Below are 20,533 nucleotides of genomic sequence, written 5' to 3'. Positions count from 1 at the left end.
TAGGGCAGAAAGAAGAGGCAGGCATGAGCAGAAGGGAAGTCAGGCAGGAAAGGCAACTCTTTGTGGGACAAGGCAGGTGCCTGCCTTTTCTGCCCAATCTCTCCTCTTTTCTGTCAGGCTTCCCTCAGCCCTGTGCACCAAATCCCCTTGGTGAGAGTCTTCCCCGTAAGCAGGGAAGCCTCTCGCAAAGGAGCAGCAGCACCCCACAGTAGGGAATTCTCTTGCTTATCAGCTGAAGGATTCATCCTGTGTGGTGCTGGTTGCTGCTCATTCACGGGTGGCTTCCCTACATGCAGAGAAGCAGCAGCAACCAGCAACACTCAGGATGGAATTGTCCTGTTTACCTGCTGGTAAGTAAAATTATTCCAGCCCAAATTTGTACCTGCCTGCTCTCAGTCCGGGGGGGGGGGAAGAGACATAGCATCTCCTTCTCCCCCCATCACCACATTTTTAATAAAAACCACCTTAGTCCAATCCCCAGAATAATTTTGGGGACGGATCCAGGGTGGGGTCGGTGGTCCCAACTTTGGGACAGGGCGGATTGGCCCTCCTCAGGGCCCACAGATTGGGTCCACAAGAGAGATAGGGAGGTTGATGGGAATATTTCTCAATGGTCTTTAAACAATTTCATCTGCTGCCAGTTTATTGAGCACAAAGTACTGGTAGCTCACCTTAAAAACCTACATGACTTAGAACCTGGATATCTGAAGGATAATCTAGTATCACGATAGCCTGCTGTAAACTATGGTAATATTTGGAGACCTTATTCCAGCCATCCCCCTTTCTGATATGAGGTGGGTAGAAAATGGGGAGCAAGTATTCTCAGTCATGGTACCCCACCTTTAGAATGCTCTCTCAATGGAGACTGGCCTATCACTCACTTTTATGTTTTCTTGGCACTAGATGACATCATTTTCATTACCCTAACCCTTTTAAATTCTGGTTAAATTGGTTTATGTCAAATTGCATTTTTCTGATTATACTGTTCTGTTTCATTTCATTTTATGTTTTATTATTCTGCTACTGTTATTGTTCTTATTTATTTACATGAATGCCCTCCCAAATATTGCTGGACTTCAGCTCCCATCAGCCCCAACCAACATGGTCAATGGTCAGGGATGATGGAATAACATCTTCCAATAACATATGGAGGGCACCATGTTAGCTACCCCTGATTTAGAGGGCAGAAATAACCATAAACAAAATGATGAAAAGCTCGTATCACAGAATAGCTGGGAACAGACGTGCTCCATTGTATGCATTTAAAGCAAAAATAGCTGTATTGATAAACAATTTATTATTTATTTCTTATATTTATACCCAACCTTTCTTTCATCATAGAACCCAAGGCAGCATACATGGGGTTCCCAGGCGGTCTCCCATCCAGGCACTGACCAGACCCAGACCTGCTTAGCTTCAGTTAAGCCTCATGCGCTTTCAGACCATAGTTGAGGATGATTATACTTAACCGTAGCCTTATCTGTGAATATAAATGTTACTGTCTTTCTCAAAACATGTTACTGGATAAATTCAATCTCAGACTTTTCAAGCAACTTACTCTGGAAGAATCAAGTCAAGGTTAATAAAATTCTTCCAAAGTACATGCTTAGCTTGAAAGCGTTTATATTTTCAGCAACATAATATACTCTAATTAGAAAGATGAACTGAATTTACAATTGAGTTCCTTTGTATAGTTTCTGCAAGCATAACACAGACACTAATCCTTTTTTCTTACTTGTTAACAGGTTTCAAGGATTTTCTGCAAGTGTGTGGCAAAAGTATTTTCAATTGCTTACATCATATTCCATGGTATTCTCTTGTTGCATATACAGATAAAATGCCACTAATTTATGTTTTACCACTAAAATCTAGGTAAACAAGTCTATACTTTGGATTGGTTTCAGTCAAAGTTAGTTGTACTTAGCTCCCATTCGCAATCAATAGGACTGAAGTCACTTGCCCCGTTAATTTCAGTGGACCCTAAGTTCAACTTTTTAAGGCTGCAGTCCTATACTCACTTTATCTGGGAGTGCGCCCCAGTGAACTAAATGGGGCTTACTTCTGAGTAGACTGCTATAGGGTTCTACTGTTAGCCTGGATCCGATCGTTGTTTACAGAAAATAAACATTTGGTACGTATGTTTGCAATTTATGAAGAGGAGCAGAGAAAGCTCTTATTAGTTAATTGGTAACACAAAGTTTTTTAAATTTAAAAAAGTTAGAAAGTAAGATTTAGCAGCACTGAAGAAAACAATCTGGGAGAATGTCTTATCTTGAGTGGGGAGCATATGTGCTGGAATGGTTTGCTTTCTTTACCACACAGTTAACAAGCAGTTCTTTGATTGCCTGAGCCACAGCACACAACTTTGGAGACAATAAAACCAATATTATTGTTCAATCAATTGTCAGGTGTGTAGAAAAAAAAAGTTGAGGCAATGAATACCACCTGTACAATGGTTTCATTACCTGTTTATAAAGTAACTGCTCATTTTCCCGAGCATAACAGAAAAGAACATCTGTAAGAATCTTTCTCACATTCTCTTCTTGGAAATATTGCATTTCAGGAAACCTGAAAAAGAAAAAAGAAAAAAACATCACTGATGTAGACCACAAAGTTTACAAATTTGTCTTAGGTTTTCTGATTTCCAAATAGTCTTTTAAAGAAACAATCTTACAAGGTTGTTTCTTATGTTCTATGACTACAATATTTATGTTTTAAATACTATTAACTACACAATGCTATTAACAACATTATTTAGAATACTTTGCCACAGGTTGATTTGACATTTATATGGGCTGTGAGGAAAACTGCATCTACATGTGATTTGTGTAAGATAAAAGTGAAAGAACAGCAGTAGAGAGAAAAATGGTGTAAAGATGCAATTTTAGATGGCTCTATATGTGGGTTTTCCATTTACTAGCATAATATACTAAAGACAAACACATTCATCCTAAACATATTCTCTTTGCCAAAGTGAAAGTGTAATGTTCTTTTTACAATGGCTCCATAACTAATATAACTATCCAAACTTTAATTCCCCAATTATAACTTAGATATTTATATAATCTTAAGCATCCTGCACTGTTCCCATTTAAAAACAAAAAATACCATCTGGGAAAATTTACATGAAAGCATACTCAGATTTTAATTATACATCTAACAGCATACATGCATTTGAAAATACAGCTAGGGCACAGTCACACAAAATAAAGCAATAAGGGTTGTCAATATTTCCTGTACATTGTTTTATTTTTTGCCTACCAATTCTATAAATAGAAAAGGTATCAAGCTGAATTTTGCATTTTAAAATCCATAGAAACTATTTTCTCATCTCAAGTATCAGTAAAGGGCTATGTTACAATTAGAAAAGTAACACACTATATAACGAATATAACAATGAGATGCTTTGGAGTTACTCAGTGCAATCATTGTTCTAACTCTCTGACAAAATATTTTCCAAAACTGAGTTCTAGCTTTGATAAGTTCCTTAACAGGAATGACCCAAGGACTAAAGAGATGAAAGAACAATTACAATGGTAATAAGGAACATTTTAAAAAGCATCTCTGACAGTAACAAAGTAATATACAAAAATAGAAATGCAAAATTCCTTTAGATGAATGACATTTCTCACTAATTACACATCACTTTTTATTGATTAAGTGTTAAGAATTACAGAAAATCATCTGTTCAATCTTGTATTATAAACATAATTTAGTCACAAGATCTGTCAGTTCCTCTCATTCTTTTTTCTTTCTCACTGAATTGGGATTTTAAAAATGCATTGCCTCGTAATATTAATTTACAATAAACCCACTTCAATAGCTCCCAGATATCCCTTGGAGGTTCAGAACCAAGAAAGACAAATGTAAAACAATGATCTAGATTTTGTTGAATTCTGTCTTTTTCTTTAAGCACCTGTTATTCCCTGGGGTAGCGATTCCATCCCCAGAAGAACTGCTATAAATCGTCTTAAAGATCTGATCTCACCAAAAAGTTGTTCAGATTTTTTAAAGAAAAGAATAAATAAAAGTTTGGCCCAGAAGGCTGTATCTGGCCCACTACTGCCTTTCACCTGTGCGTAAGCTCTGCCAGCGTCAGCTTTTCTGTCATATTTTATTTTGGGTGAGAAGGGTGGGGAGAGAAGCAAGAGCTGCCTATCAACTAGACTCATCCTCTCTCAACCACCACCAAAGGGCTACCTAAGGACGATCATGCCCTGAAGGTATGAGAGAATGAGAGAAACAACAGCTTGGACAGTTGCCCACCATCTAGTTCCCAAATGTCCCAGCTGAGGTAGCCCATCCCTCCTGAAGCCGTCTCCACAGTCCTATTCAAAAACCACCTTGCTCTAGCTTTCAAAAAGCTTTTTTCCTTGTAGCTTGTCTTTACTGTTTTATTGTATAGTTATGTAAAAAGTTTTGTGAGGTTCACCTGAAAAGTAGTATAAAAATATCTTAAATAAATGCATAGTAATAAATAATAAAGTACAGGTAAGTCTGGATATTACCTTAAGGCTGAACATTGTCAATCCACAGCAATGTAATTGTATGAATGTTTAAAAATACTACTTACGTTCTCGTCACATCTTGTTCAATCATTCCTCGAAGTTCTTTGTCCTGAAAAAATTTGTTCCAAAGACTCTGAAAAAGAGCAGATAATTATGTGAAACACGGAATAAAACTGATTGTTTATATAGAGTTTCTACAAATTATAAACATGTTGCATCTCTGCTGCTTGAAAACATGCAGTACCAGTGAAGATCAGACTCTGGGAACTTTTGTCCTTTTGATCAAATTGCATTAAAAAACACCACACCTAGGTTGCAATTCAGAGAGTGCTGCATATACTTAAGTCCCACTGAAATAAGAAAGTAGCAAGATGTAATTCTATAATAGGTACACATGCCTTTCTTTTGATTGTGTCTATTGGCTCAAATGAACTATGCAATTGTGGAATAAAAACCTGGGGGAGAGAAAATGGTGCTCTGAGTAGAAGGAGCATTTGCTGAGAGCTCTGCAATTGATTGCATTTTACAGTAGATTATTTGGTTTGGTTTGGTATAAAACATTTATGAACATATACGCTGCCTGTAACCAATCAGACTACTGCCACATTTACTTCAGTCCTATCAACATCTTCCTGCAGAACTATTTCCATTGTTCTTTGAAGATGCCAGGGACTGAGTCTGGAACCTTCTACATGGAAAGCAAGTACTTTTTCAATAAGTTAAGCTCCCACTCTGCAGTACATTTATATAATATTTGCAAGTAATACTGAAAAAAAGGAATATTCTGAAAGAGGAACAGCTACTTCTAATTTTCTAAACACCTGACTAAATTTTTGACTTTTTATATATAAAAAACAGCCTCAGAAACAAAGTATGTTTATTTCAGCTAGGTATGTGATTAATATACTATACCATAAATGACATATTTGGCTTTTATTTGCCTATTATATACTATGACACATGGTTCCTGATCTATCTTTTGCCTGATCCTAAGCTCCTAATCACAATCCTGATCCACCAGTTGCCCTAAAATATCTCAGGTACTGATTAAAAAAGTAATTTTGGTTGCCTCTTATTAGAACTGTGGCTTTATACTAATTTTAAAATTAGTTGCTGAAAGTTAATCCCAGCTGGAAAGCTAAACCCTGAGGCTGGAACCTAGTATTACCACAGCATTTCTCTCTTTTATTTCTAGCTTGCATAAATACGTAAAACACTCTGAATTGTAATTGCAAACATTTGTGGAGTGTTTGCTGCTGACCTTGTTGTTCACTTATGAATAAGGGTGGAACTTGACTTTACGAGACGTGTAGCTATCAAAACCAGCACCTCCACATTGCCTTCTCCTCTCTCCTCAGTAACATTTACTAATAAAAGACACATGGTACGATAACCATGTGCTACGACTTTCTTCCCCCCTTCCCCCACTTTACTGGTTGCTCTTTGTAGGAACAAGAAACGTGTAGTGAACATAACAACATAAGAAGAGCCTGCTGGATCAGGCGAATGGTCCATCTAGTCCAGCATCCTGTTCTCAGACTGGTCAACCAGTTGCCCATGAGAAGCCCGCAAGCAGGACCTGAGTGCAAAGAGCAATCTCTCCTTCTGCAGTTTCCAGCAACTGGTATTTGAAAACAAACTTTTATCAGAGAGCCAGTGTGGTGTAGTGGTTAGAGTGCTGGACTACGACCTGGGAGACCAGGGTTCGAATCCCCACACAGCCATGAAGCTCACTGGGTGACCTTGGGCCAGTCACTGCCTCTCAGCCTCAGAAGAAGGCAATGGTAAACCCCCTCTGAATACCGCTTACCATGAAAACCCTATTCATAGGGTTGCCATAAGTCAGAATCGACTTGAAGGCAGTCCATTTCATTTTCATCATGTCACCTCTTACTCACCTTTTACTCTAAACTAAAAAGCCCCAAATGCTGCAACCTTTCCTCATACGGGAGTTGCTCCATCACTTGATCATTCTGGTTGCCCTTTTCTGAACCTTTTCCAATTGTGTAATATCCTTTTTGAGGTGAGATGGCCAGAACTGTACACTGTATTCCAAATGAGGATGCACCAAAGATTTATACAATAGCAGTTTTATTTTCGATACCTTTCCTAAGGATCCCTATCTTCATCCAGCTGTCCTATAACAACCCCAAGGTCTCATTCCTAGTCAGTCACTGCCAGTTCAAACTCCATCAACGTATACATGAAATTAAGATCTTTTGCGACAATATGTATAACTTCACACTTGTTTACATTGAACTGCATTTGCCATTTTACCGTCCATTCACTCAATTTAGAGAGGTCCTTTTGGAGCTCTTACCAGTCCCTTTTTGTTTTAACAACTTGGAACAATTTAGTATCAGCAGCAAACCTGGGCACCTCACTGCTCACCTCTAACTCTACATCAGTATGAACAAGTTAAAAAGCACAGGTCCCAACAGCAATCCTTGACAGACTCCACTTTCTACAGCCCTCCATTGGGAGAACTGTCCATTTACTCCTACTCTCTGCTTCCTGCTACTTAACCAGTTCCTGATGCACAAGAGGACCTCTTATTCCATGACTGCTAAGCTTAGGACTCTTTGGTGAGGTACCTTGTCAAAAGTTTTTTGAAAGTCCACACATGCTATGTCAACCGGATCGCCTCTATTTATATGCTTACTGACACTCTCAAAGAACTCAGATTAGTGAAACAGGACAAAAGGCCTGTTCACATGGTGATTTAATCTGAGATGGGTTCTAATTGCATGCCTGTTTAATTCGCAGCGATCACATGATGTAGGAGGCAAAGGGAAGGTGTCCCGCTGCTTTTAGCTTTTAACCAGCAGCAAATCAATCCAATTTTAATCCGAAAAGGGAAGGAAAAACTGTCTGTGCTTTGTATCTCTAGGGGCTTGTAGACGCTTAGCTCCAATGTGTTTGCGAGTCCACGCCCACTCCCTCCTCCTCCCTTTGTTATGTCATTTCCTGCTGGCTCCCATTCTGCAAGCCTGCTGGAAATGGTGCTTTTTTTTCTTTCACCCATAACTTGTGCAAAAAAGCATAACACTGTTCAAACAAATATTTGTATTTCTGCTGGAGTCTGAAAATACAAATATTCAAACTTGAGGTTTTTTTTTTTAATGAAACTTACTCTGGAACAAACTGAGCATGCTCGGTTGCCAAGGTAACCAGAGGAAGTGATAGTTTGACCTTAAGAGGGTGTGGCCATTAGGAAGCTGCATGATTGACTCTTTCCCTGCAGTATGAATGGAAGACAGCAATTGGAAGGTAGAAAGTGTGATCTTTAAACTCCCATCGCAATGGAAAAAGCTTCGTCTTTAAAAAGGAGTTCAGGTCCTGTGTGAATGAGCCCTTACCCTTGCAGAAGCCATGCTGGTTCTGCTTTAGCAAGGCCCGCTCTTCTATATGTTTGGTTATTTGATCTGAAACAATACTTTCTACCAGTTTTCTTGGGACAGTTGTTAACCTATCTGACCTATAATTTCCAGGATCCCCCATGGATGCCTTTTTAAAGATTGTTGTTATATTGGCTACTTTCAAGCCCTCAGTTATGGAGGTAGATCTGAGGGACAAGTTGCATATTTTTGTTAGTAGATCAGCGATTTGACAATTTTTATTTTGTATATTAAGCCTAGAACTTAATCCTTCATCACCACTATCTGGTGCAGTTCCTCAGACTCCCTTCCTGCAAAAATTCATTCAGGCACCAGGGTCTGCCCTATATCCTCCACTGTGAAGACAGATGCAAAGAATTTATTTAGCTTCTCTACAGTCTCCTTATCCTGCTTTAGCACACCTTTGACTCCCTTGTCATCCAAGGGTCCAACCGCCTCCCTAGACCATCTCCTCATTTGAATGTATTTGAAGATTTTGTTGTTGTTGGTTTTTATGTTTTTAGCAATGTGCTCCTCAAATTCCTTTTTGGCATTTCTTGTTGCCTTCTTGCATTTCTTTTGCCAGCGTTTGTGTTCCTTTTTATTTTTCTCATTTGGCAAGACTTCCATTTTTTGAAGGATGCCTTCTTGCCTCTCATAGCTTATTTGACTCTGCTCGTTAACCATGCTGGCATCCTCTGGTGGTACCTTTCCTGATCTGTGGTATACACTCCAGTTGAGCTTCTAATATTGTGCTTTTAAACAGCTCCCAAGCATTTTGGAGTGATTTGACCTTCTGGACTTTTGTCTTTCAACTTCCTTTTTCCTCTTTTGAAGTCAAATGTGACCATGTTGGATTGTCTTGGTATTTGGCCGTTTACATTATGTTTAATTTAATAGCACTATGGTCTCAGCCTCATGAAAACCCTATTCATAGGGTTGCCATAAGTCAGAATCAACTTGAAGGCAGTACATTTACATTTTTTAAGGTCACTGCTCCCAATCGGTTCAACAACACTTACATCTTGCACCAGGTCCTGGGTACCACTTAAGATTAAGTGCAATAATGTCATACCACACACACTGTATTCCTAGACTAGAGGTGGCTAATCTCTGACCCTCAAGATGAGTTATGCTGGCCAGGATTGATGGGAGTTAAGAGTCCAAAAATATCTGGAGGGCCATATGTTCCCCTACCCCACCCCACCCCACCCCTGCCCTAGACATTACCAGGGAAAAGGAAATGTGAGGCTTGGTTTTTTTGTGTGACAACCAAATGTCTCCCTGCCATGTTTAAATAAACTCTATGGTAAATCTACCGCAAAACATTTACAGAGCCGCTCAATAACTATATTGTCCAATTAAGGCCAAAGCCATTCCTGAGATATTTTTACAATTCCACAGCTGCAAACATTTGCAGAAGGCCCTGATCAGTATTCATGCAAAGTTTAAATAAAATGGCTTATTGCACTAGTAACTAACAGAACGCAAAAAGCTTCCCAAAATGTTTGTGGGTCTGTGGTCACTGAATAGTCCAATATTGCCCTCTGAGCACTGTATATTGCTTTCAAAAATAATATGAGACACTAGTTCAACAAGCAATATATCACCATTATTGGTTCCACTTGATATTCACTGGAAGAATTAATCATGGTATATTCAGCTGTTTTTAAAATTGCAGAAATGTTTAAATAAAAGAGCTGATGACTAACATTTATTTTAAATGAATAAGAACAGGTGGCAACTCTCTCAGAGAATGAAACAAAGTCCCAGCTCTGATCTCTTGCTCATCAAGACATCATCAGCTGAGAGTGATGAATACACAGCATGCTCCACTTCTGGAGAAGAGCATCTTCAGCTCCCTTTTGTCTGTTTAGAGAGGGTGTATCAAGAGCAATAGGCTTGTTTCACTTGGCTACTTGAATAGTGGACCTAAAGGTGAATTTGAATAGAGGATGTACAAAAAAATCCACTTGATGTGAGCAAAAAAAAAGATTATAGCTTGCATTAACTTTGTATTTATATTAGAAGTGAGAAGGAGGGAATGAGTCCACACAAAGCTGGCCTCTGGATGATGCAGACACAGCACCAAGCTTGAAATGTGTGGCAGTGATCACTCTGTAACTGTTGTTGGGTGACCAGAAGATATCATATAAAAATTAATCACCCCCTTGCTTAATGGTTGTGTACCTAAAAGCAAGGTGCTTAGGCCAAGTAGGCAATTCTTATGTGAAAAACTGGAGTCTCAGAAAATGCTATGTATGAATCCTTTGAAATTGAAACTTGGGTCTGTGACAAACTTTTGGAGGTTCAATTTCTGACTGCTGCTGGCACTGAATATATGCTGCAATTTGTTTTGTTTTTCCTAGTTAATCATGTTCTAGTTCAGGGAACATGCCCAGGTGGCATCCCCCATACATTGTCAGACTAGGACTCCCATTATCTAACAATTGGCCATAGTGGGTGGGGATGATGGGAATCCAAAAACATCTGGAGGACACCACGTTGGCTATCCCTGTTATAGTAGCCATGACAAATGTGTCCCACTGATTTCAATGAGGTTAAGGCATGACTAATTTAGTCTATGATTTTCTAAGTTTAGATTTTTATACTTCATTCAGCTTTTCTTTTTTCAATATTGTTTCCTTTTTAGATATATTACGTGTAAAGGTTCAAGAGCTGGATGTAAATTTAGAAAATATTTAAATTGAAATATGACATTTTCATATAATGAAACTCCAGGTTCTTTCCTATCAAAATTCCAAATAAGATCCATTCACTTCCTTTAGCTGCTCTCCATTTCAGGGTCTATGGGAACATACAATAACTCAGTATTTGAAACACTACCACACAGCGTCACAAGCCATTTGGGCTGATGTCACAAGTACTGTGAGCTATGCTGGTGGGACACAATCAATTTAAGATGTGTACTGTTTCATTTCCTTATCAGGAGAATCCCTGTTAACCTGCTGAATTTACACTCTATCCTTTGATTACGACTTTTCAGCTTGCTGCAGAATGCACACACGTTTCCCTATAGTGCAGTGCAAAGCAGTATTCCTGGGCCCACAATAATAGCAGAGATTTTGCTCCCAAAGAAGACCCCACCCATCTCCTAGTTCATGATACTGTTTTGGCATGATCTAGGTTGCAGCAATTTGTTATTCCAAGCTGTAACACTGAGCTGCAACCTCATTTAATCTTGTTTGGATTAGCTGTAGATTTTAAGAATTCTTGTGCTCTTAACTTGATTAAGAGTACAGAAAATTTTACTGCATACTCCACATATAATATAAAGGAGGCTATAATTACCCCTTCATCCTGTGAAAGTGGGTTGTTGATCATCAAGTCTTGTTGTCCAGCTTTCCGAGGATTTGTAATATGCTGTGAATAGAAATAAGATCTTTACATTCTCTCCTATCTCCTATCAGACAGACTGAAAATATGGAGTCAAAGGGAGGAAAATTTGTTTTGAACTTACTATTTCTTTAATATTGTTATACAATGTTCTTAATTTTGTTGTTTTACTGATCCATTGATTTCTATCAGAGGGGAGAACATTCAGAAACAGCTGTAAATTAAATGAAACACTGGTTGGTTAGAAAGACAAGCAAGTTGTATCAACTTAGTGACACTTTCTAAACAGAATCATATTTGTAATTTGATGGGGGTGGGTTTTTAGTGATAGTATTTAGTACACTGAAACAACCATGGTATGCATGCTCACGGGGGTCATGAAATGGTATCTGCCAAACATATTAAGCCACTGAACAAGATCCTCTTCAGTACTTTTCACTTGTGCAGTATCTTCGGTTGATTTTGCATTGCGACCAGTGTGGGCAGGTGCATCATATTGTGTTATCTAATATTACATTGAAAGCAAACTACTTCAATGTGTTAATTGTATATTCAAAACCATATTCAAAGCCAATCCTCTACAGGATAGTACATGCCACTTTTTCTTCCTTGAAATTCACTCAATAATCCTTACAGATTTACCACAGACCTCATCTGCTTCACTTGTTAGTTCCCCAGACTCCTTGCCTGTTGGCCATTGACTTGAGCTCTCCTTCCTACTTTGCTTGTCCAGCTTGCTTAATCTAACCGTGCAATAAGCTTGCCCTGGGCTCTTACAGCCTATTCAACATCATAATGCCATGTTCACTAATATATGCTTTGCACTAGAAAATTTTAAAATACTGTTTCTGGGAAAGAAGTAGTTGAATATTTTGAACGTAATAATATATTATCTACACTAATAATTTTTCTTGACTTCCAAAAAAAAAAAAAAGTTCAATTTTTTCCCTATAGAGATCAGGAAAAGCAAGGATAGATGATAAATCTTGACTGAGGATCCTACAGGTTTGTTGCATTTCAGTGAAAAAAAAATACTAATTTGATTGAAAATTTCAGAATGAAACATGTCCAAGTCAAAGGTAATTGACATAAATCCTTCTACATGTTCAGTAATTCAGCTGTAAGGTATCTCAAATTACTAATTGTTCTGTGAATTATAAAAATTGATAGAGGAACATTGGAATGAAATCTCTTTGAAAATTCCATGTTACTTTACATCAGCAAATGCATCAGGTAATGTGTTGATATATTACAACTACAAGCTGTAAATAAATATTTTCTTCTTACCTTCCAGCAAACACTACGAAACCTGCTGCTTCTCAGCTGCCCATTAATCCCCTTCAGCCGTATTGTTGCCAGGTAATTGTTGTTTACAAATAATTCTTCCCATTCTTTACTACATGGAATGAGCAGGAGAAAAGAACTTTTAAAATTATTATTAAAGACTTAGCTGACTGTGAAGCAATATAACATGAAGTAATTTTGGATAAACAAAAGGAAAGGAAGTTTTAAATGTATATATTTAGCAGGGTGCTATTTCTAAACGCATGGTTGTCTTTTTGGACACATTTCTTCCCTGGATTTAATGAATATGTAGATCACTATAATTATGCCAGCTACTGAAATTCATAATGTCTGTGGAGGCTATTCCATTTCCTCTAAAATGTTGGTACTGCAGTTCAGTGAATAAACAAGAAAAATGAATATTAATATAAGCGCATTTGGGTTTCAACCACAGATAAAGCAGTACCTATTTGAAAGAATACCTAATTTCAAAATATGGAATAAGGAAGTATAGTGTTGACTATTACTTCTTCACATGACATATTTGCCTAAATGAAGCCTCTTTTCTACATAACATCAAGCTGGGCAGTTAAGCATAATAGAAGATGACTTCAGTTAACTTTTAGTGCTGCTTACTATTGCAGTATCTTCCACTTCTTTCTACATGATCAGTTTTAAAATTTTAACAGGTGCTAGCAAATTTTTTTTAAATTTTTTTAAAAAAAATCCTCACTGTATAAACTGTTAAAGGTAAGCTTGAGTACCTTGCAGTACCTACGGCTGACTAGATAAACAACCTAAATATGCCTCCTAGGCACAAAGACACCAGGGGCCTAACACCTGTGCTTCATTAGTGTATAAGAAAATCTACTCTGCTGGGAAACAATTGGAAATTAATTGTCCCAAACCATTTAGTGAATTTGAATACAAGAATTAAACTATATTTCCTCTATTTTCCACTGAACTGAATCTCTAGAACACTACCACCCACCTGACAATCTAAAATGAAATAGCCCAAAGACTTCCTTGAGTCACTGAATTAACAAAGATAATTTGAGTAAAATGCAAGACAAACTAAAACACCTCACCAGGTATTTACATAAGTAAAATGAGAGATTTCTTGGCTTGCGGGTGAGGTAAGGTGAAGGTGTGTCATGAAGTAAAATCAGATTATGCCTCAGTCACCACAGCTAGTGAAAGTTAGGCTTATGGTTTGCCTTCCTCAGACCCAGATCACATCTTGATTACAGTCTGGAGCAAGACAAAACATGAGCCTGGTTTCAAAGGTAACAGTAAGTAAAACAATGAGTTAGCCCCAGGTGGTGTGGGAGAAGAAGCAAGCAGCCACCGTCTTCACTCAGGTGCTTGTTCGTGGTAAGCCATGCTTTACCATGTGAACCAGGTAACTGTCAGCTAGTATTCTAAACTGGGATCACAGAATCATATAGCAGTAGAGCTGGAAGTCTAACCTCCTGCTCAGTGCAGGAATCCAACGTACAGCATACCTAACAGGTGGCTATCTAGCTGCCTCTTGAATGCCTCTAGTGTTTGAGAGCCTACCACCTCCCTAGGTTCCAATGGATTCCATTGTCATACTACTCTAATAGTTAGGAAGTTTCTCCTGATGTTCAGCCGAAATCTGGATGAAGTAATGTGTAACTTACAGAAATGGTAAAGCTTCACGCCATACTTAGAATCTGTCCATAGCAAATTTAGAGTTTAAGTTAGTATGCATTTTATGTCCAATTGCCTTGTTTGATATTTGCTATGCTGTAATGAAAAATGAAAGACCCTCCGTGGTGCAGAGTGGTAAGCAGCGGTAACTCAGCCGAAGCTCTGCTCACAGCCGGAGTTCGATTCCAACTGAAGGAAGAAGTTGAATCTCTGATAAAAGGGGTCGAGGTCCACTCAGCCTTCCATCCATCTGTGGTCGGTAAAATGAGTACCTGGCATATGCTGGGGGTAAAGAAAGACCGGAGAAGGGACTGGCAATCCCACCCCATATATACGGTCTGCCTAGTAAGCGTCGGAAGATGTCACCCTAAGAGTCGGAAACGACTCGCACTACAAGTGCGGGGACACCTTTACCTTTAATGAAAAATGGAAATGGACTTGCTTTCAAGTCGATCCCGACTTATGGTTACCCTATGAACAGGGTTTTCATGGTAGGCGGTATTCAGAGGGGGTTTACCATTGCCTCCCTCTGAGTCTAGTCCTCCCCAGCTCACTAGGGCCTGCTCAGCTTGCCACAGTGCACAAGCCGGCCAACCTTGTCCGCAACTGCCAGCTGGGGGGCAACTGGGCTCCTTGGGACTATGGAGCTTGCCCATGGCTGCACAGGTGGCAGGGCACATAACCCCTGAGTCACTCACTGTGGGGTGATCTTTAGTTGGCCCTTTACACCCAGGAGACACAAGCGGGGATTTGAACTCACAGACTCTGGATTCCCAGCCAGGCTTAATAATTTATCTTTTTGGTTAAGAACTTGAGTTAAACTTGTGGTGGCCTAACTAGGGTGTTTTGTAGTGCTTGGATATTATGGTACTTTTGAAAAGGAATTCTTTGCATAAATGCATTATTTGCATCAGTTCTCTAAGCTAGTGAGTAGTGACAAAAGCAAGGAGGAGGAGGAGCAGTGTTAGCTCACCTGCACTTCTCTCTCTAGGTGAGAAGGGGAATTGGATCCCAAACAAAAGAACAAGTGAATAGGCAGCAGTAATAGCAGTGAGGAAGAAGTGGATCCACACAAGGACAGGGTCTACTGACAGCATCTTGTACAAAGCGCCCCTCCCCAAACCTGGAGCCTGTACAATCTCTGTACGTCAGATACATTTACAGATTATGCTTTGCTCTGGAAAATTGTTCTGATCAGGCAAATACAATGGAATATAGAATCCAGATATATATTGAAAAATACCTTTGGGGCCATATATAAACATACTTTACAAAATTATTCTGATCTGATAAACCATAGAAGAAAAGAAAATGAGGAAAGCAGAAAACCTTGTCATCCCTGCCAGCTATTTGAAACAAAAATATCCAATACAAATGTGTTTCACCAAGTCTGGTATCTAGAAAAATTGCTTTTTGCACAGCACGGTATTTGAAACTTTTGAAAGAAATTTAGCAGAAATATAAGACGTGTAGATAGTAGTAATGCCAGCCAGAGATGTTAAAGCCTGGCCTCAGAAATAGGAAGAGTTTCAGCATTAGGACTGCAGGTGCCAAGATCAACCAGATAAACACTGTTATCTATAATTACTTCATTTTTAGCTTAAATCACAGGTAATGAGGGAACTCAGTCTCGAAAAGGCAATTAAAGACTGTACACAGTCTTTCTACTTTCTGTACAAAGGAAAATATTTTAGAAATAGTTCAAGGATTCATTCATTTTAAATCTTCCTAGATTTTAAAAAAAACTAATATTCAGATGTCTAGTGTTACAACTAGTTTAGAAAACTGGAGGACTTGTTAGCGATGTTGGTTACAATAATGAATTATCAAGCCATACAATAATCCAGCACAATTAAAAATTATCCAATAAATAATTGTAAGTATTTCAGAATTACACCTGGTATTTTCTTAATTATTAAGTGATCATTTCATAATTTTTAAGATTATTTTTCATAAAATTTTATATTGAAGTTTGTATGTGTACATTAAGCAACAAGAAGCAAGTTATTCTAAAACAAGGTTCAAACTATGTCAAAATATCAGATATGGAAGTAAGATTTTTTTAACTAAATACTTTTATACTTCCAACAATTATGACAAGTTAAAATAAAAAAGGGAACAATCTTATGCTCCCTGAGAAGGTATGTGAGGGGTCATAAGATGGAAAAGAAGGATCACCCTATCAGTAGAAAATGAGTTCTGCTGGTGGGATGTCACACCCCAGTGCAGCAGTGGAAAGCTCCACTGATGTCACTGTCCCACTGGCAGTGTTCTGTGGGTAGTGGCAGCCAAAACAGGACATTGTAAAGGCGCCCTCATTCCTTCAACAGGCTCTACAACAGGCCCTGAAACAATGTCAGCTCTGGAGCTGGCATAATTTCTTCCTTCCCACTCCAGTCAACTGAGGGGGAGGGGGCTCTGCCTTTTATTGTTCTGTTTTCTGTTGCCACCATTTAATTCCAACTAGTTCCTTTAACCCAGAGATTGGAATATTACTTTTAAAAAGTAATAAATTACAGTTAGTTACATGGCCCAAAAAGTAGTAATTACTGTTAGAATTACAACTGCTCTGAAAGTAACTGATTACTTTACTTTTTCTCAAACGTAATCACTACAGTTACATTTCAGTTACTTTTTTGAAAAAATGCCTACAAGGTGCTGGTCTTGGCTGCTGCACATCTAAGTAGCCTAAAACAACATTAAAGATCAATACACGCATCCAGAGGTAGTAGAATAATTCTTTTTATCCATAAGATAGCAATGGTGGTCTCTACACTGGTAAGGGGGGTGGGGAGGGAGGCTGAGGCCACTACTCAGATCTCTGCACCTCAAACCAAGTGCAACCCCCCCCCAGCCAGCAGGCATAATCTCTCTCACTTAACCACCTCCTGGACCCTGCCCTGCCACCAGCTAAGGGTCACCCACCCAAGCAAACATTTTCCCCATAGATGCAAAAAAATTAAAATACTGCAAATGCGGCACAGTAGCCAGTTCTTTATCTCCATTCTCCTGCTGCCTCCTTCTCCTTTATCCATGTTCTTGACCTCTGGCTCCTTTTTCCCTCCATTCCATTTTTTTAAACAATTGTTTTCTCCACTCCACCCTGTCTCACTCTCCACCTCCTCCCTTGTTGTCTCCTACCCACCCACAGACTATGATGATAATGAAAGTTAAGGAAGAAAGCACAAAAGCAGGACTACAGCTGAACATCAAGAAGACTAAAATGACAACAGAAGATTTATGTAACTTTAAAGTTGACAATGAGGACATAGAACTTGTCAAGGATTATCAATACCTTGGCACAGTCATTAACCAAACTGGAGACAATAGTCAAGAAATCAGAAGAAGCCTAGGATTGGGGAGGGCAGCTATGAGAAAACTAGAAAAGGTACTCAAATGCAAAGATGTATCACTGAACACTAAAGTCAGGATCATTCAGACCATGGTATTCCCAATCTCTATGTATAGATGTGAGAGCTGGACAGTGAAAAAAGTGGGTAAGAGAAAAATCAACTCATTTGAAATGTGGTTTTGGAGGAGAGCTTTGGGCATACCATGGACTGCAAAAAAGACAACCATTATAAACCAAGTAACTTCCTGGAGCTATTATTGCAAATAAATAGTCTGAATGCCAACACTCCTCCTAGGCTCCTAGATCCAAGGCTTTGATTTGTAAGTCTGACAGTTTGATTTAACATCAGGTCACAAAAGCACCAAACATCCAGATAAAAGCTGGCTGCAGGATCTCCAGTTCCAATATCACTTAATGGTCCTCAATAAGTCATTTGAAATCTGCTATATTAATGAAGCATTATTGCCGGATACCCCAGTATCAGCACACACATACATATGCGAAGGCAACTCCAGATACATAGCCCAACCACCTCTTTCAGAGTCCGTCTACTACCTCAACACTTTCAGTAAGCTAGGAGCCTCCAGACAGAGAGCTCATATATCAGTAGCAGAGGATATGTGTTCCATACGCTGAGGTCCTAAATTCAATCCCTGACAGTTAAGAGGATCTCAGATGACAAAGCTAGCAAAAGCCCTTGGCCTGAGCGGCTGCCAGTCAGAGGCAGTAATACTGGGCTAGATGAGCCACTACTCTGATTCAGTATAAAGCAGCCTCCTATGTTCAGAAAACATGTTAAACTTGAGGCATCTCCTTTCAAATCCACAGAACTTTCCAAACATGATACACACACTCTCCCCTATGAAGAATTCAGTACCTGACAGAATTCCCTGGGTTTTTAGGACCCAAACAAAACATCCATAATTTCTCCTTCATTCAGAACCTGGAGAACTAACAGTCTACCCTATTCATGTTTACTCAGAAGCAAGCCTCATTCCTGATCCATCTGTCCTTGACCATTTGTGGGTATGAAATCAAATATTTCACCAGAGAGCATGAGGGTTTTGGGGGGAGGGGGAGTCCAGAGTTCTATAACGAGAGCATTAAGTTCAGTTGGACTTGCTTCCAAACAAGCGTACTTATGATTCCAGTCACCATGCAGTCCAATCCTATGTATGTTTAGCGAGATCAATGCTACTTAGTCCCCTGAGTTTAGGCCTGTGCACTAAGTACTGAGAACCAGTCCTATGCATTCTAATTTTTTTTATGCTCAGAAGTAATCCACCGAATTGACCCCCATATCCAATTTGCACCTGTCCTGTGCCTTAATATGCACAGTGTTGTTACCTAAAAAAAATAATGCTCACCAGTAAAGCTTGCATAGCAGAGAGAGGGGGTGGAGGGGCGGCAGGGCAAATGAGCGAGTGAGCGAGCAGGGGGCAGGCAGGGGCAGAGAGAGGGGGTGGTGGCAGCAGGACAAGTGAGCAAGTGGGGGCAGGCGGGGAAAGAGCAGGGGTGGGGGGCAGAGCAACTGAGTGGGGAGGGCAGGAGGGGGAAGACAGTGGGGGTGGGGAGGCAGGGCGATTGAGCCAGAGGGGAAGGCAGGTGGGGGGGAGAGAGTGGGAGGCAGGGCGATTGAGCCAGCGGGGAAGGCAGTGGGGGAGAGAGCAGGGTGGGGGGGCAGGGCGATTGAGAGATTGAGCCAGCAGGGAAGTCAGGCGAGGGGAGAGAATGGGGGTGGGGGGGCAGGGCGATTAAGAGATTGAGCCAGCGGGGAAGGCAGGCAGGGGGAGAGAACAGGGGGCAGGGCTATTTAGCAATTGAGCCAGCGGGGAAGGCAGCCGGGGGGAGAGAACGGGGGGCAGGGCGATTGAGCATGTGGGGGAGAGAGCAGGGGTGGAGGGTAACGCACACACACACACACACACCATCGTCACTCACCTGCATTCTGCTGCTGCCTTCTCTTCCATCATCCTTGTCCTGGCTTTCCCCTCCACTGTCCATTTTTTCTCTCTCCTGTGCTCCACCACTCTCTGCCTCTTCACCTCCTCCCTCATGCCTCCTAACACAGAGCACGAGGGAAGAGCGAGGCTGCGCAGAAGCCCAGTGTGAAGAACATGTCTTTTGTCCACCAATCACAGGAACAGAAGACTTCTGCTTGCTCCCCCCCCAAGTAACGTCCAAACGTAATGCTGGAAACGTTATGATTGCTGCTAAAAAGTAGGGAAATTACTAGTCGTTCTATTACTAGTAAAATGTAATGAAGTTACCCACTTGTTACTTTAAAAAGTAATAAATTACAAGTAATTCATTATTTCTAACGAGTTACTTCCAAGCTCTGCTTTAACCACCTATTACTACACTTAGTAGTAGATGCAAACATGGAATGAACAAACTCAGATACAGGCGGGCCCCGCTTTACGGCGCTTTGCTTTTTGGTGTTCTGCTAATGCGGTGTTGCGCAAATGCGGAAAGTCCCCGCTTTTACGGCGGTTTTTCTCGTCGCGCGCCATTTTCGCACAACACGCACCATTATTGTCTATGGGTTCTGCTTTTTGGCGGTTTCCGCTTTTTGGCAGCAGTCCAGAACGGAACCTGCCATATAAGCGGGGCCCGCCTGTACAGTACTTGTTTCAGACAAATATTATATTATACTTTGTTGCTTATTTAGCAATGTTTGCTTTGATAATAGCTTAAATCTTTTGCTGTTACTTTAAATCTGTTACAGGTGGGCCCCACTAATACAGCAGGTTCCGTTCCGGACTGCCGCTGAAAAGCGGAAACCACCGAAAAGCGGAACCCACAGACAATAATGGTGCGCATCGCGCAAAAATGGCACGCGATGAGAAAAACCGCTGTAAAAGTGGAACAAGCGCCTTAAAGTGGAGACTCTCCGCATTTGCACAACGCCGCATCAGCGGAACACCGAAAGGTGAAGCGCCGAAAAGCGGGGCCCGCCTGTACTGCTATTTTAAAAGGTG

The 20,533-nt window shown here is 40.1% G+C and overlaps 1 protein-coding gene across 6 annotated transcripts in view; it reads right to left on the bottom strand.

The window, feature by feature from the left end:
* The window catches only part of TBC1D5 (TBC1 domain family member 5), a 741,088-nt gene that overhangs the window by 157,392 nt on the left and 563,163 nt on the right, over positions 1-20,533 (bottom strand). For all 6 annotated transcript variants that reach the window (XM_061587418.1, XM_061587420.1, XM_061587415.1 and 3 more), the window contains 5 exons: positions 12,530-12,638; positions 11,367-11,456; positions 11,198-11,269; positions 4,574-4,641; positions 2,466-2,568 (listed from right to left, as the gene is read on the bottom strand). In XM_061587418.1, the coding sequence (XP_061443402.1) occupies positions 2,466-2,568; positions 4,574-4,641; positions 11,198-11,269; positions 11,367-11,456; positions 12,530-12,638 (442 nt within the window). The remainder of the gene's footprint in view (positions 1-2,465; positions 2,569-4,573; positions 4,642-11,197; positions 11,270-11,366; positions 11,457-12,529; positions 12,639-20,533) is intronic.

This window comes from Rhineura floridana, chromosome 10 (assembly GCF_030035675.1).
Source record: "Rhineura floridana isolate rRhiFlo1 chromosome 10, rRhiFlo1.hap2, whole genome shotgun sequence".
NCBI classification, from domain to species: Eukaryota; Metazoa; Chordata; class Lepidosauria; order Squamata; family Rhineuridae; genus Rhineura; species Rhineura floridana.
Note: the sequence above shows the minus strand (reverse complement) of the source record. Positions and strands in the feature narration are given on the sequence as shown.